The following is a 25,249-nucleotide window of genomic DNA, read 5'->3' on the forward strand; positions in this document are numbered from 1 at the left end:
CAATAGGTTTTAAAAAAGAATGATGATGAGAATAAGCCAAGGCACATCAGTCGCCTCATGAAAAAACGCTGCCCGTGCTGGGAGTCGAACCTGCGTCCACCGCGTTATGAAGCCGACGACTCTCCGATCGCGCCATTCGGACATGGTCTAAGCAGTTTGTTTTTGATTTCGATTACGGTTTCAAGGAGGAAAGCTTCGTCTTTTAACGCTTTATCTCTTAAGAAAGGAGCTTTGCTTACCATTAAAAAATTTCTCTGATTTTCTTACGCTTATTAAAACAGTCATAAACATAGCCCAGTTCAACACAGTCCCAAAAACAAGAAATCAAATGTTATTGAAATACTAAAATAAGCATAGGTAGTAATAAAATCACCGAATACAATGGATGAGATAAGCAACCTTCGCGTATAGTTGAGAGAAACTACAGAGGTAATTTATGATAAAAACTAGGATTGCCCCACTGATCGCGGCCAACCTTAGTCGCCGTTAGGCTTCTCTGGGGATGTTTTATGAGCGAAGAAATATTGTTGGTTATCTCAGTACTCGGTATAGTTACCCATATGAGCAAAATATTCCATAAAAAAATTGTAATCACGGCTTTACTTTTTGCGGCTTATATGTGACTGAAACAGCTTCTTCACATGACAATTAAATGTCCAGCATTATTCTGCACGCATACTCTGTTGTAGTACACTGCGCACGTACTCTGTTAGTATTTTGTGTTTTTGTTAGCACTATTGCATTTATATATGTCCTTTTGTGGATAAAATTTCAGTTGGAAGTGAGCGTTTGTCTCTTTCGCGTTCATCCTTTGTCTGAATTTTGGCGGTAGAAATTCGTAGAATGGATTACCAACTAGCCGAACCCACACGTTGTTACGCCATTCTCGAGTGTCTACGCTCTCCCTGCAGATACACTGGAGAAACTGTATGGCCTGGTGTAGCTAGCTCAAAAGCTCGAATTCGCAGCTGTACTGACGAAACCTTTCTTCGCGGAGAAGGGAGTACAACGTAGATGCACTAGTAATGATTTTTCTCTATATGAATTCTGTACGAGGCAAGCGTGTACGTTTCTTAAAGGGACACTGCAACACTTACCATCGACTACTCATAATGTATTTTGGGGTAAAGTTGATTGTCCCAGCAATCTCCTCCTGCAAGAATTAAGAAAATCGTTTACTATCACCGAAACTACGCGCGATGAAAAAAAAAACTCCCACCTCCCCTCGCGGGAACCCCTGTGTAGATGCGACGCATAGGCGGAGCGGCGAAGGGACCGCGTTTTATAGCGCGCATAACGTTGAGGGGACTGCGTAAGCCGGTCCCAGTCGATGACGACGTTGGCGTACTTGTAAAACGGCGTGGACTCTAGGTGTTTGAGCGTGGATGTTGCTTCGCCGGAGAACGGCCCACCGGTTATATGCGCAGCGCGCCCGAAGGAGAGGAAACTGCGGAAGAGTGAGTACTGCACATGCGCCGGCCCCAGCGCGTCTGCCGCGGCTATGACGCAACACAATCCAACACAATCCACTTTAATCGAATCCAAGCCAAGCCAATCCAATCCAAGCCAATCCAATCGGATCCAATCCAATGCCCCTCGCGAGAGAGTGTTCGCTCTCGGAGAGGAGAGGGGGTGAGCGGCGGAGAGCGCAGCTGGCGCGTCGAGGAGAATGGGGGAGGGGCGGACAACGCCGACGACGACGACGACGACGACGCCGGAGGGACAAGGCGAGTGAATGAGATGCTCTGCATCTAAAATCGCGCATAGATGTTCCCTCTCAACTCAACCGCGGACAACGCGACGAAAGCTGCGCGCTCTCTCCCGGAGTGGGGAGCGGCGCGCGGCGTTCTGTTCGGCGGCCTTCGATATGTCACAGGCCGGGGAGTTTCGTCCTTTTCCCCGCAACATGGACGGGTCTATTTCCGGTCTGGTGCCACAAAAAAGCAGGCATGGTGGCCTGCTCGCAAGCAAGCGCTCAGGCTGGTAGAGCGTTTTTGGAGCAATAACCGTTTGTTGTCGAGTGGGCTCGTTGGAAGTGGAATATTTAGTTCGCCACTCAAACTCCGCGCTCACTCAAAACAAAAGAAACACCAAAAACATGTGAACAGGTTGAGACACAGAAGAGGTTCATACACAGCGCCGACGACGGCTGATCCTCACAGGAAATGCCAAAATTTAGCCGTGAAGTTGACCGACATGGCCCAATTGACATCGCAGAGGCCATGCCAGGGGTGCCTAATGAGGAGAATTGAAGAGAGCGCGGTTGGTTTTTCCGCGTCTTTCACGGCGATTTGCGCGCTTACCGCTTCACGTGCACGTGTAATATTTGGCTCGGGTGTTCCTGGAAGTCTAATCTAAACGTCGCGCTGGTTTACTTGCACTGCACGAAGAGTGTTGCACGGTTCATTTAAAGGACGGAAGAGCTGCTGTAGCAGCGAAGCTGATAAAAACGCATACCTTAGGCACCAAAGAAGTTTCCATTGGCCTAGTGCACTGCTCTTACTTTCGTCCGCGTGAACAGTGGCGTGAGGGATCTGAACAATTACAGAATCAATATTTTTCGGTCTAGGGCCTCTATCAACGCACAGGCTAAAGAGCATTGTTGACGCCCTCCATTCAATAAACGTTACAGGTTGGCCATTTCCCCGACATGAGTGAAGTACTAAGAAAACTAGTGGATTAGAACAGCTTTCTGCATTCACCATTTAAAAAGGGGTGTTTGAGGATTTCTGAACTACCGAAGCCGTGTAGTGTTTTCAATAAAACATGCGCATTTAGTAGAGTGCCATAGGGCTTCAAGAAAATGTATCTAAGAAGTGCAGACACCGAAGAACTCCATGACACAGCACTCTCTTGAAAAACATGCTGTGTTCTACACGATATTTAGGATTTTAAATTAAACCGAAATTTTGATGAAAATGCCGCAAGAATTTTAATGGACTAATGTATTCGGGAAGAGTTTCAGAATGACACACAGTGCCGACCGGTGCCGATCAACTAGACGGCGTCTAATCATGCATTGTTTTGCCCCCGCACCAGCTGTGAAAGTATAGTACGTGCCTTGCAACACATACGACACTGTCGCTACCGAGGAAGCGGTAAAAGCAAAGGCAGGCAGAAAACTAGGTGAAACGAGCCGAAAAGGCGAGCTAGTCGGTTTAATTTTATGGTGGAAATTTTTTCGCACACTAGACATTATCAAATACATTAGATATCAGACAAGAGGTACGTCGGCAGATGAAATACTTTAGATTAAAAAAAAAGGCTTGAAAACACACCGTTGGGGTAAATCAAAACAAGTCTGCTGGAACATAATTGGCGAAGCTTATGCTCCATGAGAAGTGCTCGTTTAGTCGCTAATCAAACAATATTTACGGGGGGGCATACTATCAACATTATTCGAAAGACCACCGATACTGAACACCTTAACACCTAAGTGTGGCTGCGGCATGATAACAGTTAATGCTGCAAGTTAGTGCAGGTTCAATTAATTGTTATAGAGGTCTGCAACGTCTCTAATCTGTCAGGCGCTTCCTTTCTGACTTGTCGTATTTGTAATTCCAACTACTGATAGCTCACACAGTATGGAGTGTTGCCGGATAATTCATGCATGACCAGAGAAAACTTCGCACTATGCTGAATTTAGAAGAAAAATTAAATGTAGTTATTGGTTCACAGTTGCACTATGGCCAAATCAACGAACGGAGCAAAATTCACCCACCTGTGGAAGGTTATAGCGTTTCGCGCAACCGATAAAGGAACGCCCGAGAGCAATGTTGTGGATGAATCTGTTGAGAGGCGTGTGGCGCAATGCTACGCGATGCCTTCACTAAACCTGTACTTCCTTCCAGAAATTCGACTGGCGGTCATACCTCGGATGCTTTTGATGGTGGTAACAATTGTTGTGGATCTGCTGCTCATCATCGGCATTGAAGACGTAAGCCCGTGCACCTATCTTGATCTCTTTCCCGCTGACTAGTACTATGTTTAAACCATAGTCTTTTCTACTTCCCGTGCAGGCCCTTTGCGCCTGGAAGAATGTTCAGTTATCTTGGGCGTTTGTGTTTTGGTGAAGTCCTAATGGCGGAAATTCAGCGCCATTGAGAAGCTGTATCGCTGAAACATGACCATCCAATCGCTTTTTTAATCTGAGTGCATTTATATACCACATTGTATGACTCACGGTGTTGCCTTCGTAAGAGTCAACGCTACGAAGCCAATGATTGTGTTGAAAGTAGATCCAGCGACCCAATAAATACACAGGCGTCATCTTCTGTGGGAAAGTGCATGCCGCTTGATAGAATCCGAGTGGATCATAAAAAATAGTTTCTTTATCACCACCCCTAAAACCTAGCAACCATGGTCTCCTGCTGGCAACAAAATATATTATACTGCGTTCTAATATCCAGTGTACCTAAATTAGTTTCCTGAAAATTGGGACGACATTTTATGGGTATTTTATACGTGTAAGGTTTTCAATCAGCGCCAGCTTCATATTTGCCCTGCTGGTGTGAGAAAGAAGAAACAATTTTTTTCGGTCGGTCCTCCGAGTTTTCAAAGGGCATAAGATTCTTGTAGTGGGCAATTTTAACCCTTTTCACCTAGCGTGGGGGTGTGCTAGAACACTAAAAAAGGAGAGCAAGTCCATGACGTTGCCAACCAACAACGCCTGACCCTGTGTAATGATATCCAGTACCTGACCCAAATCGGCAACAGTGTGCCTAGAAACACTGCTCCAGACCTGACGTTTTTGAGGGGAATGCCTCACATAGAGCGGACGAGGATGGATGAAACAGTGGGAAGTGATCATTATATCATCCACTAATCATTGACTACCACCATAACCTGAAGCTTTCCACACGGGGGATGGTGGGAATCACGGACTGGAAAGCATTGAGAGGGTACAAGAAGATCAGTTATTTGATCGCGAGGAATGGACAGCCGTTTGGTGGAAACAGCCAACAAGCACAGACAAAAAATTCAATTAACGAGAGATGATCCTAACACGAATACGCACCTTTTACACTTCTGGGAGGCGCGAAGAAGCCTTACCCGAGAGTGGAAGAGACAAAAATTCAACGAGAAAATCCAACGTCACATTGCACTGTTAACAGAATAAGCCGCAGACTAGGTCAATTTATTGAAAACAAAAACAAAATGGGAATCAAGTTCATGACAAATTACAAGAAGCCCTGAGCACTGGCGGTACGCGGAATATTTTGAGGTCACTCGTTCCGCATAATTCTAAATCAAAGTTAATGACCAAAAAAAACTTGGAACGACTTATTCACAATTTTCCAGGCACAGAGAAAGACGTCCTCAAACCAGCAAAGAAGAAATTGTGGGAAATAAATATGTCACCAGCCGTCACTTACACGGAATTTGGTTAAAACTCCAACCCAGAACTTGATGAGCCATTCACCGAAGCAGAGCTTGATGCTACACTGACCACACTGACGCGGAACACCACGCCGGGAAATGACCAAATAACAATAAGATATTGCGGAACACAAGCGAAAAGATGAAGGTTGAACGTTTGGGGAAAAAAACTTAGTTTGGAAGAGCGGCCTACTGTCAGATGTCACAATGCTTTCAAAACGCAAAAAAATCTTGGGGATATCCAACCTCAGGCCGATATCTTTGTCTTCGTGCGCGGCAAACCTAATGGAACACACGGTGCTAGACAAGCTGACCTCTCACCTAGAGGAACCAACAGAGGAACAAAAAAGTATTTCCGGACACCATGTATGGGTTCCTCCCGTACTTCTCCACTCAGGACATCCTTTTCCAAGTAAAGGAACAGGTTATCGACAACCTAAGCACCTCACAAACAAGCGCCATCCTGGCCTTGGACGTCAAGGGGCTTTTGACAACGTGTCGCACGCGGCCATACTTGAAACCCTAAGACTAGCCAATGCGGAGGAAGCCTGAAATTACGTTAGAAATTTCCTCTAGCATCGCACGCAAGTTGTGGGACTTGGTAAACTACGGAGCGACAATTCGAAGTCGCCGCAAAAGGCACTCCGCAGGGATCAGTCATTTCGCCATTATCTTTAATTTAGTAAGTTTTAATTCTCTCTGTAAAGTACAAAGTACAATATTAGAGGGGAAGGAAGAAGAAGAGCTGCCCTTTGCAGCATATGGAGTTTGAGCAGCTTGAGATGAACCTTCTTGACCAGCTAAATGGCATCTCAGGTCTCAGGCATGCCATGTACGCCTACGACATGACCTTTTTGATTACCAAAAGCACAGGAGGCATACAACAGAACGCTCTACACGAAGCGGTTGACTTTACGCAAACCTATTGAAGTGATGTGGGTGTGTATTGCTCCAGAAAAATACGAATTTGTACACTCAAGAACAAAAGAAGCAGTACACCCCGGCTGAGAACCTCGACCCAGAAGGGATGCTTCACGGTCTTCCATCCCAATGGTCGATACACTCAGAGTGTTGGGTCTGACTTTTCAAAACGATGGTCAGGGCCCGTCACCCTTTAAGAACTGCAAAACATAGTCACCCAGATAACCCACCTAATCAAGCGAGTAATGAGCCGAAACACGGGTTGAATGAAAAGGACGCAATGAGAATGCCGCAGGCCCTGGTAAATAGTAGCATCATCAACGGCACCTTTACTTGGGCTAAAAATTGCTGAAATAAACAAAATCGACGTTTTAGTTCATCAAACCTGCAAATTGGCCCTGGGACTACCAGCCAATACACCGACAGAGAAGCGTTTTCAATTAGGTGTCCACAACACGTGGGAGGAACTCACCGAGGCGCATAAAGCCATGCAAATAGAGTGACTGAAGCCTACCCAGGCTGGCCAAGCTACTGTGCACCGCCTCGGTTACGCGCCGAAAGTGGAAGCCCAAAAATAAAAACGACGTATTCCTTGTACGTTGACGGAATACCTCTTCGTTGCAAACGTACCAAGCAAAAGCACCCAGTTTACCACAAGGGGCGAAGGTAAGACAGGGTAAATTCCTTGAGAAAAGCCTGCAGCAAGGGCAGCTTAATATGATATATCAACGCTACGAGATGCGCGGCAAGAGCCAAGTGGGCGCACTCAATTAGTGTGACAAACAGTAAAGGAGAGGACGTGTGCTCAGCGACGGTCAATACAGGAGACACCGACTCTGCGGAAGAGACAGCAGTCGTGCTTGCCCCCAACACAGTACCAGATGCCCAAGAACGTCATATTCGACTCGCAAGCGGTCTGCCGTAACTTTCAAAGGGGCCGTATTTCAGCGATGACACTTTCTCTAGTATCTAAGGGTTTAAAAGCGCGAATAGCTGCATTGAACATATATATCGTTTGTACAACGGGGCACGAGTTCTTAGAGAGTATTGAAGGGGCAGATACCGCTGGCCGAAGACAGTCACGCTGGGCTTCAACCCTCATAGGCACTTACCACTCTGGCGGCAAACACCCGTACATCCACAAACTCAACATGGACATTCTAGAGCACTACAGGCTATCAAGAATAATATACCGACGTCCCAACCAAAGCAAACGAAAGAAGTCACACAATTCCGGAGACTGCTGGCAAACTCATTTCCGCACGCCACACAGCTGTACAGGATACACCCCAAAGTCTTCAGCTACGACTGCAACTTCTGATCTCGGACGCTCAACACCCTGTACCACGTCGTGTGGGAGTGTAAAGGCATCATAGAACGGCCAGAAGTATTCGCACCAACACCGGAGCAGTGGGCGGTCCTGCTGAGAAGCGATGTCATGAAAAATCAGCGTGGCCTGCTGACCAGGGCCATTTAAACTGCCACTGGTTATGGCGTCCCAATCTAGGGACGCCACACGCCATGGGTGGCCGAAAACCGCCCCGCGTTCCTTTCTTCCTATTCAACGGGAGCAATAAACACTGTTATCTACACAGACGTCTCTCAATATTGAGGGCACCAGTATACCGTCGTGGTGGCTGCCTGTGGTACCCGCGTATTTGTTTGTGTCGCACTCAAAACCCTAGACATGACGGCAGCTGAAGAAGTAGCTGTCGCCTTGGCTATCACTTAACCAGGGGTGTGGAAGCTCCTTCTATGCTCACAACAGGCGAATCAGAAATACCAGTCGGAGTTGGTGTCCTTAGATGCACCTCTAACCGGTTCCATCTAGCCCATCTGAACGCCGCTCACCCTCTCTCACCTCCGCTTACTCAAAGGCATGTTCCCAAATCAGTACAAAAAGAGCTTCCCATTATGTACACAGCTAGGTACTCTTCGCCACATGGTAGGAGAGTGTGATTTCAGCCGATTTCATGCACCACCTGTTTCCATTTTTTCCCTAAAAACCCCAGCCTTACCCATGGCGAGCCAAGGTAGAAGTTATTCAGACACGGCTTCGGGGATCAGCTAAGGCGGGTTATCAGAGGCCATCCGGCGATTGCAGCGTATGGAAACCTGGGAAGAGGGACCACTTTGATCCAACGCGTGTCGCACTGACATACTCTACAGTAAAAGTTCTACCTAATGACCGCAATGCCTAATGACCGCGAGTGTACCCGAATTTTGGAAGAACGCGAACATCACCCTAATCCACTAGAAAGGTGACATGGACTTGAAAAATTACCAGCCGATCAGCTTACGGTCAGTCGCCTACAAGGTATTTATCAAGGTTATCGCTAACAGAATTGCTGCCACCTTAGATTTCAGTCAACCTAAAAAAGAAGGAGGGTTCCGTAAAGGCTATGCAACAATGGGTCATATTCACACGATCGTAAGCGAATATATCTACTTAGGTCAAGTTGTGACCCCAGATCCCAACCATCGGCAGAGATTATTAGGAGGAAAAGAATGGTGGAATGCATTCGGCAGGCATTCTCAGATAGTGAATGGCAGCCTATCATTGTCCCTGAAGAAGAAAGTGAATGACAGCTGCATCTTAGCGGCACTCACCTACGGGGCAGGAACATGGAGGCTTACTAAGGGGGTTCAACTTGAATTGAGGACGACTCAACGAGCAATCGAACGGAAGATGATAGGTGTAACATTAAGGGACAAGAAGAGAGCAGAGTGGGTCAGGGAACAAACGCGTGTTAAGAACAGGAACAGTAGAAATTAAAAAGAAGAAATGGATGTGGGCAGGGCACGTAATGCGAAGACAAGATAACCCTTGGCCATTGAGGGTAACAGAGTGGATCACTCGAGAAGGCAAGCGTAGCAGGGAGCGGTAGAAAAGTTAGATGGGCAGATGAGATGACGAAGTTTGCGGGGATAAATTGGTCTGTGTTAGCAGAGGATCGGGGTAATTAGATATTAATGGGAGAGGCCTTTGCCCTGCAAAGAGCGTAGATAGGCTGGTGATGATGATGATGAAATATTCTGCCTCCTAATTCTCAATGAAGGACAATGAGCGTGCCCACAGAAGCATGCGCTTTTTACTTTAGTCTATGGAGCTACACGCGGACAGTCACCACCTCTTCGTACTTAAACCCAACATTATGGCGTGTACAGAGATCCTAGCCCTGCCCAACCCAGTTGTCTCCAAGGGACAAACTACCACGCAGCTCATACAGCCCGTCTCCTTTCCGAACCGACAAGTCTTAGGTATAGGATTAGGTGCAGTTCGTACACCTAGGTAGAAGCAGGTTTACTCCGCTAAATATTCTTAGTGTGCCACTTGGGTCCGAGAAACCGATCTTGTCCGGTCGGATTCTCGTGCGCAGAAATGAAGATCTGCTAAACGGGTCGTCCCTGCGTTCACCCTAAGGTGATGGACAGAGAAAAGGCAGCGGGAACTGCATATCATATCACGCGAAATCATATATCATATCATGCGAAATCATTCCCTTGTATTCACAACGCACTAATGAAGATGTTCCTGCGAGCCACCCGAAATTGCCGGTACGGTCGTTTCGACTAGACTTTTTAGACATACATTTTTCCGCCGTTCTCTCATAGCGCCGCACTGAAAGTGGGATCTTTTTACTTTCTATTTTCCGCTATTCAAAGCAGACGAGATGATGGTGGCTCAAGCACCACGGAGAATACAATATAATGGGTTCAAAATTGTAATCAGTGCTCTGGGCACACCCCTCCACTAGATCTAAGAAATGCCCAAAACGCTGGATGGATGGGAATGTTTTTTTTTGCAAACAGCCTCCGAGGAAAATCATTTGATATCAGGAATAATAAAGCAGGGTGAAGGAACAATTTATTTCCACCTGTTCTACAATTTCCGACTTGAAGGGAGTGTGCAGCTCCATTTCTTTTATTCAATTTCTTCTGCACGGGCCATCGCTTCTTCGGCTCGACCTCCACCGACTCCTCCAACGAGGGACACAATTGGCATTGCGCACAGTGCTGTTTAAGAAAGACAAAAAATCAGTACGTTACAGAACAAGCTGAGCGCAAGGCACAGCACTAAAAACTTTTGGATGGTTTTCCATCTCGAGAATATTACATAGTTCACTGAAATTCAATAAACTGCAATGCTTCTTCTGTTATGGTATTCGATGACGGTTCACCATTACGGCTTAATGAGGCATTGCGTTGCTACACACCAAAACACAGTTTTGCTGATGGAAGGAACTGAAAGCAACTTCTCGTGGAAAGTAGTCTGCCTTTTTTTTGGATAGCCCTTTACAAATCTTAGAAATATGTTTTTTTTGTAATGAAAGTCGACTGGGTGAAACGCACTCATGTTGTGAACTGCATACAGCGACTCGCTTTATGCGGTTGACCACATAAAGTATGGGAGCATAATAATAACTTGCTTTCCGATATTTTTATTCTCCAACGTTATGCTTTTTGCAAGGTTTGCGTGATAAATCGAAGTAAATGGGTCGTTATTTGCCCGAGCTGTCGAAACATCGGGGCTTGGGGAGGTTTCTGAACATGATACGCATTTACGCCATTGCGGAAATCATACCTATATAATGTAACTAGCCATATATATTAGTCCCAAGTCAGGCAGTGTAAAATATATGACCAAGGAGCACAAGTCATGTCTCTTCATTTTGCGGAAGAGAAAAAGTCTGCAGGCTTTTGAGTTAATTTGACGGTGTAGAAATGGGGCACCGTCAAAACAGCACACGACGAAAGGGCACGCGACAGAAGAGCACCGACATAACAGCACGGCGTCAAAAGGGCACGACCGAAACGGAGCGCCGTCAAAACAGCACACGACGAAAGGGAGACGTGTTACAGCAAAGTGTTCCTTTAGGCTGTGATTCCATGCAAACCAGACGATAATCCCACTTTATAATATCTTAAATGACAAAATTCCTCTTTCCGACAATAAATAATCAATCTACAATAGTTCCCGTAGGTCGGGGGAACTGATTGACATAGGGTAATCTGATTACAAAAGAAGTACACTGTTTTGTCGCCCACATAAATGCTAATCGTAGGCGGTTATTGATAACACTGATCGCCCATTGAATATGTTATACAAGGCAAAAGAAATATAAATTCGAAGAGGAGATGTTTGCCGGAGAAAGTGGCTCACGATTACGACATCGAAATTTACACACAGTGCGAGCTGCAGTCTTCTCGACGACGCTAATCATTCATAATGCTCGTGGTTGAGGACAGTGCACTTCTGGTCTTAATTTGACAAGCCGATTCTAATTGTACTATTGTGCTTTTGTATTTTCACCATGGAACTCTCTCTATGTCTGCATGACGGAAACTGTAAGATAAAATTTTGGATTTTGTAGTTTTTTGTCTGCATGAACTCACGAAATATTTAAGCTGTTTTTACTCGTTACCAGATAAAAAAAAACACTGATATTTGCTGCAACAAAAATGTGATGAATGCTTTGCACAAGCCGGGACAGACGTCAGGAATGCATGACACAAAAGAGCATCAGAACTGCGACAGGACTGCCACAAGACATCAGCACTGCGACAAGACATACAACATACGAAAGAACATCAGAACTGCAACAGGACTACGACATACGACAGAACATCAGTATCAATACAGAACATCAGAATCCCAGCAGGAATACGACACACGACAAAACATCAGAGCCACGACACCACAAGAATACGTCAATACGGCAGTACGACACGCAAAAATACGACAAACGACAAGCTACAAGAAATTTCCTGTTGTCATTTTCGACAGGGCTGCGTCTCAGGAAGTTATCGCCTCGTCAGCGAAGGCACGATGGTTTGCGCTATCTTCTGGCGCTCCCTCATAGCTCGTCTCCGCCGGGGAGCTTGCCTCGCGCCATCTCGGCGTACCTCCCTGCCCCTCACACTTACGCCATATTTCCCTCCGCCGCTTTCCTGCTCGCTCAATCTCGTCTATCTTCGGTGTCCTGTTGTTTCGCTCGGTTACAAGTCCGATGGTGCTGCAAAACCATAGGAGCGGGCGCTTTGGAGCTGCGCTCTAAGAGACGAGAATTTCTCACCTTGAACCGCAGTGACGACGACAGAGTCAAAGAACCGTGATTGTGTGGGCTCTTCAAAAGGAAGACTTTTGAACCCATTTTTACGAGTGTCAGAGCCCTACTTTATGGATTTCGTCCACCCTCGTTAGTTTTCTCTACAGTAAACCGCCCCTCTTACTGGCATTCCTTTGGCATAGAAGCTGTTTCGCCCTTCGTTTTAAGCGTCACTGATAAACTTGCATTTGCTCGAAGTTTATATTCCTCACGTACTTGGCATCAAACCTCCTCCAATAACCAAATACCTGAGTGGAAGAACACTGCTGTAGGGTTCTTTATTACTGTCGACTTCACGACAGCAATTGTCCAAATTTCTTTTTGAAATTTGTGTAAAGTCGACGTTGATCTGATTGCGGCATTCTGACATTGTCAAAGCAGTTTGGATTTAGAGGGTGTATGGTCGTGCAAAAGAAGAAAAGAATTGCATTCCTCCGTCTAACGGCGACGGCACTTCAACACTAGGAAAAGCCATGGAACGCCCGTATCAGTAAATGACTAGAGAGTAAAGTCGGAGTGCAGTAAACCGTCCCGATACAACAAGGGTGTCCGCATCAACAGCCCACTGTTTCACGCCATAGTCTACACCAATAGGATCTGCTCACTCCTGGGTTGCTTCGCTTGGTGTTGAACTTAATCAGAAAAGCTTCGCCTTCCCCAATCGTCGTCGTTTCGACAGAGGAGTGGTTGATTTTCACAAAAGGAGTCGAAGGAGAAAGATAGCTATCACATAATAATTGGCAGTGCCAGGCTCATTTTCTCAAGGTGGGGCCGAAAACTACCACTCGTGTCTGGAGCTCTAAAAAATTCCGTAGATGGGGTGGCGCACTTACAAGCATTTTGTGGTGCATTATTGGGTATCAACAGCTGCTCAGGTGTCTTACACATTCGATTGAAAAACTCAATGATACTGCGTAGTTTGTCGGAAGAAATTTTCTATTACGTTTAAATGGCTTCGACAGTGATGGAGTTCAACACTTCCTTCCAACACAATAATAAAAGCGCCTAGTGTTTGTACGCCGATCTCTCAAAGGAGATACTTTAGTAGGTGTCCGAGGGTTTTAAATTATTTAAACGTAAGTTTAAATAAGAAACGTTCTGCACTTCATGCACATCGAATTCCCCTAACCTGTCGTACACTTCGCAGAATTCTGTCCTGGCGATGAAGCTCTTTGCGGGCTGGACAGCGCTCGACATCGTCGTCGACTTCAGCGTCTGCTTGTCCCTCGTCGTGCTCAAGAGCAATCGCCTGAACGTAAGTAAGGTTTGGTTCAGTACAGGTGGATATACGTGGACCACGACACTGCATCCAGAAGCCGCGGTTGAAAAACATTTTCAGCAGGGTGTGTTTTTCGAAAGCGCAGGGGTGCGCTGCTTTCGCTGCCACCTGCGAAATGTTTGAAAATGTCGCTCTTTAGGTGTTTGTGGCGAGTTCTTGAGTTACCCGCTTGACAAGCTACTTCACGTGTTTCATTCGTTTTCAGTTTGCCGTACAACATACAAACCGTATTGCACGTGCTCAAAGATGTACCCGGCATTTGAAGCGTCCCTTAAACGATTGCTTTTAGCGCTCTCTGATCTGTGAAATGGGACGACGGAGCTGATATCATGAGCGCCCACCACGTTCGGTCAAGTGGCGAGAGACCAAAGCGGTTGTTGACCGCTGCCAGAGGGGGGAAGTGTTAGTGTTTTCGATGCTACAACCCCGTCGGCGAAGTTCGGACACTTTTTCTGGCCCCCCTACACACATCACTTGTGCCAGCGACGACTCTCCTTTGTGGCATTGTTTAGAGGCCATGTGATTGTCGTATTATACTTCCCACACCGGACCCTCTGCTTTGAGAAACCGCGCGAACCTTGCTAGGGCGGTTGCAGGATCCAATGAGCGAGCTTTATGGGCTCTCGCACTTCTTACGGTGCCCATTTTTATCGTCGCCTCTTTCTAGTTGTGAGAAGGTGTTTACTTTTACTCAACCTGCAAAACCGCCAGACCGGTTCCTTAATACACAAAATAGCAAAATCACTTTAGAGCGGTGACAAGAAGTGCAAACAACCTATCTCTTGTTTATTTAGCTTGAAAATGTACGCAAGGTAACTGTGTGGGGCTGACTGTAGGAACACGTCTTAGCCTAAACTAGCAGTGTGAGCGAGAATTACGAAATATAGTGCGAAATGAACCAAGAAAAAGTATGAAAACGAAATTCTCGCCTGGAGCGGTCATATGTAGCAGAGTTGAAGTGGCGAATAAGCATTTGTTTCTATTTCCTTTTGGGGGTTTATTTCACCAAAGAGCACGGACACTAATTTATGATGCCTATGAGGTTAATATTTTCGGTAGAAAGCTATTTTATAGAACCATAGCACAATTCCCACTGAACCCAATACATTAGAAGGCGTGAATGTGCGCACAGACCGGTGCGAAACAATCGTTGTTGAGTAGCTGTGATTGAAGAATGTTTTCAACGCAAACAGCGAATGTGCTCTTCGCGGTTGTAGATACAGTACACTCGCAATAATTCGAATTGAAATAATTGAAGCCTTCGGATAATGCAAACAAATTTCAAAATTTTTGTTGGTCCGCTATGTTCTCAGTGCATTTCAAAGCCGTCTAATCCAATCTGCTGCGTTGCGTAAATTCGTTGAATTCGTATTTTTGCTTGTCCTAGCCGGAAAATATCTGCTGAGTTTTCCGCTTCTAAATCCGCATTTGCATCCTTGTATCACTAACAATTACAAATATTGTGTAGTCCCCCATGACAGCAGCACAGGGTTTTCACCACATTGCTGGTATCCACATGTTCTTGACCGATGTGCAGCTTTCCCGCTCATGAGAGCCCTTTCAACAGTGATTACTTTGTAGTTATTTGGCGAAATCTAAAGTTTTTTGCGCAGCTAATATTGGGGATGAAAACTTGCTTTGTGGACAGTTTCAAGTCTCGCACGTTGCGCGACTAAGTTCCTGAGCCATGAAAACTATCCCATTGAAATGCATGGGGAGTACAATGTAGCAGCGAATTACACAAAAATATTGAGAATCCTGGAAAGTTGTTTTAGTGTTTTCATTTTCACGTTGACGTCTTGATTTATGCTAAATATCACTTTCCTGAAGTGGTTTTGCTGGGTTCCTGAGAGGCCTGAATTTTGAGCGAGAAAGCTCGGTATGAGTACAGAAAACACTCCCAGTGAACTTTCGCAATGAACTCCCGCAAAATCTCTCGGCTGCCCTAGCTGGCATCGAAAACTTTCTTTTAAACTCCCACAGAAAAAAAAGCAGCCATCCATTTGTGATTTGTCAAAGTGGGAATAGGACTTCAGTATTGCGCGTGAATATTGTGTCATTAAATATATGTTATGTTTTATTAAAACACAAGGTATAGGTTGCCCTTAGTCATATTTATGAGAACTTGTGATAATTGAAACTTCGAATAATTAAAAAAAATCCGCAGGTTCCTCCGAGATGAAATTATCGCGAGCTCACTGTAGTTTACAACTGTTAGAAGTGAAGGATTTTTGCTTTAGAGTCAGCATTTTGGAACGAAGAGCCGAACGAAAGGGGTTCAACCAAAACTATAGGTCTCACTTAGTGGAATAGGTGGAGCAAGTCCGATCTAGAACTTGTAAGTCAGTGGGGTTCGTAAAAGGAGACCACGAACGCATAATCACTCGTACATATATTCACCTGAATCTTAATGACCTACGTAGAATCATTTACTTTTTATCTGCACCAACAAGGCTTTTGTAAACGGTTGTCATGTCAGACCCAAGCTTTCCGAATTTACACGTGATTTACTACAGGAAATGAACAATAACTATCAAGTATGCGCAATTTTCTTGAATTTTCTACAGCATTCGATAGTGTAAACCTCAACCACCTACTAGCTATGCAATCATCACTAAACATCTCTTCTAACATGATATTATGGATCGAACACTTCCGAAAAGGCAGCAGGCAATTCACCTTATCTGATGAGCACAAGTCTTGTCAAGCGGGCGTATCGTCCGGTGTCCCACAGGGTGCAAGCCTTTCGCCTGTACTTTTTTTTAATATCTATAAATGACCAGCCTACTCACAATTACAACAAACCGAAGACTTTTTGCAGATGACTGCGTATTGTACCAAGCCAATTACGCCGACGATGATCATTCTAACCTGCAATCTAACATACACAACATTTCATTATGATTTATCAAATTCCACATTTCAATAAACCTAACAAAATGCAAATCACTCTCATTTCCTCGGAAGCATACCATTTCTCAGAGCAGCTAGCACGTCAACAATGTAGACATCAGCTCAGTCCTATCATACAAATACCTGGGGTGCACATGATGTCATCGCTTCCTTGGGCAACGCATATCGACACCATTTGCTCGGAAGCCTCGCGTACTCTCAAATATCTTCGCCGTAATCTTAAACTTGCTTCTCTGAGAATAAAAAGACCAGCCTATCTAACATTCGTAAGATCGAAACCATCCATCACAAGCATACATAATTGTACAAAAAATAAATCCATTTAAAACCCTGCAGCACGCTTTATCACCTCGCAATATTAAAATCATGTCAGCGTCACTGCCCTTAGACTATGCCTTGCCCTACCAACCCTTGACTCACGCCACGTCATTGCTCTTCTATGCCTCCTCCACAATTTCTTTTATCGGCGACAGTCAAGACACACGTTACTAAGGCCGCGTCAAAGACTCTCACGCCGCTTATAACACACTTGCTCATTTGCCTCGATAAGCAGCGGAACGTCAGCATTTGTCAAGTACCATTTTCCAAGCGTAATGTTTCTATGGAACGCTTTACCGACCGATATCATCACGTGTATTGATATCCAACAATCTAGAGATATATGGGACATCTTGAAGGTAGCGCACTTAAAACACGGACACTAAGGAAGAAACGACAAACCACAGCGTTTCTTCCCTAGTGTCCGTGTTTTAAGTGCGCTACCTTCAAGATGTCCCATATGCATTACCAACTAGCCCAGTTGTCACTTCTTCTACAATCTAGAGATAACCTTGAAAAGGGACTTGGAACTGATTTTTGTATTTTAGGATTCTGTTCGCTTGACTTCAGTGTTACCTTTGTACATTTTTGTGTAATTTTTATTTAAGGTATTCTTTGTTCTCCATTTTCCGCTTTTCATGTTCCCCTTGTTGTTTTTGCCTGTTTTGATCAATGGTACTCCTGGAACTCCTGTTATCTCCCCCCCCCCCTTATGTAATGCCTCCGGGCCCTAAGGGTATAATAAATGGAATGAATTGAAATGAAAAACATCACGGCAGACTGTGCCTCGTAAAATTGTTCGCAGACAATTCGCACACGATTTCATGTCCAGTCTAAAGCTTCTGATTACAAAAAACACGAGCTGCTAGACGACTACAGTCATAGCATGTCGGATTTCCTGATTTATAGGCCTTACAACCTTTTCGCAGTAAAATTAGCAGTTTTGGAACCTTGATAGTTCTAGGCAGCTCGAAGAAATATAATCGCTGTGAAGTGGCCCGCCGTTTGTATACTCTGAACCCATTCATAAACCATAGCTCCTATGTAATGTGTAAAAAGGCATACAATAACGTTCGATACACGCTGCTCAGGGAACAGCTTACACAGCACTCCACCCCGAGCGCAAACATTACGCCTAACTTCTATATCACTTACTCCAAATCGAGGCACGCGCTGATTGCATTGCAGTTTACCCTGCTCATGATTGTGGAACTTTCCACTGATTATCATGATATCTTCTTCTCCCACTATCTAACGTTAAATCTGCGCTTCTTTTTTACAGATGAAAATGCTCTCAAATGCTCTGGGAGTGTATACCCTAGTTCTTGCAGTGAAGGTAAGAGAAAGCACACGCGCTTTTCAAACTTCTCAGTACACCATTCACACATGCCTTTTAGAGCGCCCACTTCTTTATGCCAGTCTGGTGGTGACTCATCGAATACCAAAGTCACGGCAAAATATGTCGCAAGCGGTAAAGAATATTAAGGTTTTTTTCTCGAGAGCCACCTTTGCTAAGAATATTTTCCCCAGCCCTGTACTCACCCCACACTCCATTTTACAACACATAAAGTGCGGCAGTACGTGTAGGGAAGCCTCATGACGGGACTGTCCAGAGGCCATGGTCATGCACTCCGTCTCCATCGCCGTCTCTGCGTGCGCTCGATAGTCCCCTGACCCTGTTTTTGTCGCTCTCTATGCACGGCTTGATGGCTCCAACTCCTGTCCATGTTTGCCATGTATTGCTCATGAAAGAAATCGAAGCCACTTTCTTAGGAGCAAGGTGGTTAACACGCGAATCTTTCTCCCTTGCAACCCGAGTCAAGGTACAAAACCCAAACTGTACGTCATTGCCGGAATAGCGCAGTCAGATAGACGTCAGCTTCATAACGCGCGGGACCCAGGTTCTATTCCCACCACGGGAAGTTTCTAACGCGATAGCGTAATTAGGCTCATTTTTCTATTCCCCCGTAGCTCCTAGCCGTCCGCTATCAGCCATGCTCTTCAGCCGTCCACGGAAACACGTCAGCGCTGCCAGGCGGAAGTTAGGACTAAGGAAACAGATTCGACGGCTGGCTCCGTAGTTTGGCGCTACGGCAACAGACGTTTGATAAGAGGACAATAATACAAATTCGGATACTAAAGCAAGGACACGCGTTTTCACCAGCGGCCGAGCCTGCGCGATGAAGTTTCTTCTAGGGCCAGTCAGTAGTAGCGTGACGACCAGACGCCGTCTCCAGCCGTGCCCGCAGATTGCGCCATCACACCAAAGAGTGGTTCCGCCAGAACAAAAAAACTAAATTTCCGGTGATTCATGCCACGGAACTACACGCGGGCTACGAGGCCCGTCGAGTGGAAGTCTACAGAAGAGTTTAGACCAGTTGAGAATCTTTAACGCGCTCCGAAATGTCGACACACTGGCCTTTTTCTTAGGCTCACAAGTCGGGCCCAGAAGCAGTTGGGCTCATCGTCCTTGGGCTGAGAAGCTGGCACCAACAGTGGGTGCCCTAACTAAAACAGATGACAAAGGATAGCGCCGGTCGCTCAGAAATCAAGGAAGGCATAGATTGTAGGCAGAGAATAACTAAAATAAAGCCCACTATAAAGCGTGGATTTACTAAAGTTTTCAAAATACTTTTTAATATTCCCATGGTTGTGTCTCCGCTGCAAGCTCGATTTGGTAAATGAAACATAGCGCCACGCGGCCAAGTTGAAAACCGGCCTTAAAATAAGTACGGATATCCTCCCATTGAATCGACCCCCCCCCCCCTGAGAATGCTCGGCGGGGCTCTAGAAACAAGCGGCAGTTCAAAACTCACAAGCGCCAAAAATGAGAAGATCTTTAACCGATTGCCTATAAACAACACGTCCAACCATGAGAAAAGAAACCATAAGTCTCTTGCAACCACTGATTATGACCCGAATATTGCACAGCCTGCCATACCACAAATTTATTGATTGATTGTAGGGGTTTAACCCACGGACGCAACGCAGCCGATTAGGCGCGCCGTAGTGGAGGGCTCCGGATTATTTTTGACCACATATAGATGTTTAACGTGCGCCGGAATTTCGTACACACGGGCGTTGTTGCTTTTCGCCTCCATCAGAAAATCGGCCGCCGCGGCCGGAAAGTGTACCCGAGTCCCTGTGCCCAGTACCACAAATTTACCCGCACCAAATAAAGTGAACGAAACATCACCATTAGGACAGCATCTAAGGCAGTTTTCAACCTCGCAATTTTGACCATGAGACGAACTAACAAGGGTAGACCGTCACAGTGACACAATGGACATAAATAGACTGGTCTAGAACGAGTGGACGGCCATTAACTCTATGGAGGGATGAAATAGCAATATTCGGAGCAAGGAATGGACACGGGAAGCGCAGGACAACAGCGGGTAAATGTCAATTGGACAGGCCTTCACGCTTCAGTCGTCCTAAATAGGAAGTTGGTGACAATGGCTATGAATGTGTTCTCAACTTGTGCCTTTTTACCGCATTTAACGAAATCTCAGAAATCAAGCACCAAGAAAGCGGACGTAAAAACAAAATCAGGATGGTCATTATACTCCTTTTGAAAGAAAGCAGGCACCCCCCAACAGGCCCCCCAAACACAATACAAAAAACACCCCCCCCCCATTTTAAAGGAAATTACTGCATGCCGTGATACACTTGGCACCGATCCAGCCACCCCGAGTAAAAAATCTCCTCTTCCAAAAGTATGGATTCATTCCTACACAGGACGAGACAATTTGGCAACATCACATCCATTTGATGAAAGTTTCAATGTCATGAGACCACAGTATACACCGATTCCAGGATTTACGAAAGTACAAGGCACCAATTACCATAGTTGACTACTCTGGCAATCTTTGTGACTGCATGACCTGCCAACATACAGTAACAAAGACGTGAAAGTTGGAGCCATCCTCTTCTGCAATCCGAATAGCCGAATTATCAAATAGAAGCGTGACATCATTAAAGACTCAAAGTAAACGGATTTCTTGAGGCAGACTACCGAAACGCTTCGGTAATATATTCCCAACCATAATGCAGAAAGTTTACAATGTATCTGGACTCGCGGAACCAACGGTCGGCAGAGAACGACGCACTTTGTAAGAGGCATCAGAACCCACACATCGTGCTCCTTATGACCACGACTACCACACTGCCCTCTTCGAAAAACGTCAAGAACAAATCCTGATCCTATGCCTAGGAACACAATCTTTCCTCTTGCTACAACGAGGTCTCAATGCCGAAGAATCGCCAACCCTGCGGACCAAAAACCAACACAAGTATCTGAAAATCCACGTGCGTTAGGGTGTTCGGTGGTAACTTAAGACATTAACCTAAAACTCTGCTAAAATAGGGGAAACATCCACCCTCTTGCACGAAATCTAGCCATGTTAAAAGCTGTAGCCAGGGAAGAACAACTCAACCATAACGTATTCCACTTCTTCGAGACATGGAATGAAGATTTGACTAGCTCGTTAGTTGAAGATTGGCGCGAGCTGATTGAGAGGCCAAGGAGAGGAGCTGCTGGATCTGGTGCCGTAGACTCAGGTTTCACCTTTGAGCTCCCTGCCATCTCTTTACCCTAGTTTCCAAAACCACAACTATTTCTTCCTGACCAACGGTCTCTCTCCCTCTGCCTCTTAGAAAAAAAGCAACATTTTTCACCCCGGTCCCTAGACATAACAGAATATGCATTTCGATAAACTGACGGAGACACCTCGCTTAAAGTCACCATGACCACGTATCCGCAACCTTTGATGCTCCCATCTTAAGCCACAGACGTAAGCGCAGAGAACCTTTCTTACCCGCCGCGGTGGCTCAGTGGCTAAGGCGTTGCGCTGCTGAGCACGAGGTCGCGGGTTCGATTCCCGGCCGCGGCGGCCGCTTTTCTGATGGAGGCGAAAAGCAAAAACGCCCGTGTGTACGAGATTTCGGCGCACGATAAAGATCCCCAGGTGGTCAAAATTAATCCGGAGCCCTCCACTACGGCGCGCCTCATCGCCTGCGTTGCGTCGGCGCGTTAAACCCCATAATCAATCAATCAAGAGAACCTTTCTTTCTGCAGCGACACGGCTATTATAACCCCTGGTTGCTAGTGTTTCTGCTTTCGATTATATTTCGAGCTCGTGAAGCATAGATTGGAAATGCAGCGACTGCGTACGAAGCGATTTGTGGGAGTCGAATATCGCTATCACACCTTACATCTTAGGATACAAATGTGCCTGCAACTTTTTTTTCTTTTCGGTGATTTCATGCGCATTTGTAGAAATCAAATGTGCAAGTTAGATTTCCTGCAGTGCGTTTTCGGAGTAACGATTTGCACTTTGACTTTTGGCTTGGAAGAAATTGGCTTTGGACCAGAGAAAGCAGCTTCGAGTTTCAACCATCTTTACTTCACCGTGGATCGTCATCATCATTGTAGAATAAAGTTGGCTTTCTTGCAGGGCGTCTTGGCCGACGTCGCCACTAGTGAGTCATAGAATGGTTGGATTTCTGGAAGGAAAAAAATGTCAACGGCGCCACGCGAGGAGCAACCGCGGAGATGGTCATACGGTCAAAGGACGTACCGCAGTCGCTTTGCCCGCCTTGAATCGTGGGAGTCTGGCCAGTTTACGGTTAAGCGTGCAGAAAAATAAAGGAACAAAAGGTGGAAAGGAGCTGTCACGTGGTGCCGCTACAAGCAGCGACGTTGAATGTGCCGGATACCGGGTCAATAGCAAATCGGCCAGTGAGTGACTTAGTCCATGCTGCCAGCGTTCGTCAGATTTGTGCTCTCAGCTCGGGTGGATCCTGTCCAGTTGGCAGCTCCTTTTTGGACCATGCGTCTTCACGTACTTCGGACAAAAGTGCCTTGGCGGAAGCTGATGCTGGCGGAAATAAACTCGTACTTGCAGAAATTCTTACAAACACATTTGAGCAAATGCGAGAAGCGATCACCTATGGCGGGTACGTTTACGCGGCTGTTTAGGTGTATAAGCAAATGGCCTATGAATAAAAAAGCAATTAGTGAAACTTCGCATCCTCTGGGCGACCCTTGGACGAAGTCTGAAGTTTTTGTGAGCCGGTATGAAAGAAAAGGCCCCTCGCGTTGGACCTATCAAATTGCATATATTTATTGGTAGATCCATAGTGCAGCTTAAATTCCTGAAGGCACACAGAGCCCGGGTTAAGGTCACCACTGAAATCTCAACGGCTCGAGAACTGTTTTCTAGGGGTTACGAGAGAGACGGCCATCTTCAACGAAAGCCTTGCAGTCGAATCCGTAAATGACCGGTACCTTCGGGCAATAAAGGCCTTAGACAGCTCCCGTAGGCTGTTTTCAAAATAGTGGCTTGCCGAGGAGATCACATCGCTAAGAAGGAAATGGGCTTGAACTGTCCGTGCAGCTATTTATTTCGGGTGTATTCGGTTCCCACTGCGCCAGGGTCACTGGATCACGGTAAAATTAGTGCTCAGAAAGAAGTAGCTTACTGCTTTAGGCGCCCCGTACGTGATACTAGTGCGCCGCCTATGTCCACAAAGTCTGTTTCCGCATATCGACCGTCGCTTTCCCACGTGCAGTGAAGGCTATTTGATGTTGGTACTTGGTATACGCCAAAAATATTGGTTCCAAGTACACCAACAACTTGGTAATTGGTAGTGGCGAAAAATAGTTTACTTTTTCTTGAAAAATGCTTAACAGGCATGCACATTTTGGTACTAGCAAAAGGCAGTAAACCGCTTGGAGACGACTTGTGAATATTTTTGTTGAGGCGTTATTTGAGGCGCTTCAATCGAGAGAATGTTTGAGTAAACCTTCCATGACAGTATACTTATCAGCTTACTTCCCACAATAAGCTGAATAAGAGAGTGAGACGCAGCAGTATTCTTTCAAACCATGTCCACAACTGAATCGGATAAGCTCATTAAAAATAAAAAAAAAAACTATTGCATCTGCGAAAAGTGCCATTGGGGAAGGGCTCAGAAATTTCTACCACACGCTTAAACTTTGACACCCAGGCGTATTGTTAAATTTGCCGTCTGTTGTTCTGGCGGAAGCCAGAACAACAGACAGATGCATGCAAGTAATCGAAGCACCCAGCAGATATATGCTTTGTATATGAGGTTTTGGGTAAATTAATTAAAAATAAAGGTGTCCCCGTGTCGACGAATCAGTGCAAACTGGCCAGGATAAGCTGCCATCGGTTTAAGAATTTTCTACCGCCCCGATGTCGTCTTTCCAGGCCGTCTGTGCTGGCCGGGTGTACCAGTACGCCCGGGCCAAGCAAGCAGAGTCGGTGCACAGACTGGAGGACGACGAGCAGCTGCAACCGTTGCAAGAGGAAGAGGAACCCGACGAAGAAGAGCCTGCGCCAGAGGGAGACCGACGGCAAGAAGGAGAGCAGTGCTTCGAGGACCCGGGCCCCAGCACCAGTAACGCGGGGCGCTCACTTTCGCCCGACCCGGTGACGTCCGCCTTCGTGCCCATCATCGAAGAGTTGGCCTTGGCATCGGGGATCGAATCCCCAGACTCCGGGGCCGGCCGTGATGACAAGTGACCGCCGCCTTTCGGAAGGCCCCGGTCAAATCGGCGAAGAATAATCCAATGATGAGAGCGCTTAACTTTTCGGAAAGCTTGATGTCGGAAGCACTGACTGCATTGTTGCTAATTATTGCAACGTGCAAATAAAAAAAATCATGAGTCATTGCACTGTGAACGGGTGGATGACCTCGCAGCTTTTTAGCACACGGCATTGATGTGATAAAGATTGTAGATGAAGGGTACGAGTAAAGTTTATTTCTCTTGAGCATTGACGGTAGTTATTAATGAGAATAACACACACTGAACGCACACACTTCTATTTTGAGTCCACTGAGTTTGAAAATAGGGCCGAATGATAACCTACCCAAATGCACATTCAAGTAATGTGACATACCATGTTGTGGTCCATGTCATGTTTTTGTTCTTGCAATTGGTATATAATAGAAACGAACCTGTTCCTGACATATCAAATAGGTGAAACGTATAGGCTTACGTCCAACTACTGTTTTCAATGGCCTGCAATCTTGGTAGTGACCGTCTTTTAATATCAGTCACACCGGGACGCTCGTTGTCAAGCGCGCTTCACAAACACGGGGAGCCTCAGGAGTTTTCGTTCTCGCACATCAAAAAAATCTAATATTGCATATACAATTTTAATAATATCTCTAAATAAAGCTTTTGTAGTAATCATATGATTCGCTTAATAATATAGTTCAAGAAAAGCGATGAAGTAATAATTTAGGTTTCCAATAAAACTATCACTTTGTCTCTGTTGGTTTGGTTGCACTTATTGAA

General features: G+C 45.7%; 1 protein-coding gene across 2 annotated transcripts in view; it reads left to right on the forward strand.

Annotated features, from left to right (window-relative positions):
- LOC144167100 (uncharacterized) overlaps positions 1 to 25,249 on the forward strand; it is a 38,037-nt gene extending 12,788 nt beyond the window's left edge. The window contains exons 3-6 of one of the 2 annotated variants that reach the window (XM_077696483.1): positions 3,852 to 3,937; positions 13,558 to 13,665; positions 18,203 to 18,256; positions 24,156 to 25,243. In XM_077696483.1, the coding sequence (XP_077552609.1) occupies positions 3,852 to 3,937; positions 13,558 to 13,665; positions 18,203 to 18,256; positions 24,156 to 24,470 (563 nt within the window). In that variant the 3' untranslated portion in view covers positions 24,471 to 25,243. Of the gene's footprint in view, positions 1 to 3,851; positions 3,938 to 13,557; positions 13,666 to 18,202; positions 18,257 to 24,155 lie in introns of both variants that reach the window. The other variant, XM_077696484.1, reaches the window with a different exon arrangement.

Source organism: Haemaphysalis longicornis, unplaced genomic scaffold, assembly GCF_048455015.1.
Source record: "Haemaphysalis longicornis isolate Haplotype H1 unplaced genomic scaffold, Haemaphysalis longicornis Haplotype H1 scaffold_2, whole genome shotgun sequence".
NCBI classification, from domain to species: Eukaryota; Metazoa; Arthropoda; class Arachnida; order Ixodida; family Ixodidae; genus Haemaphysalis; species Haemaphysalis longicornis.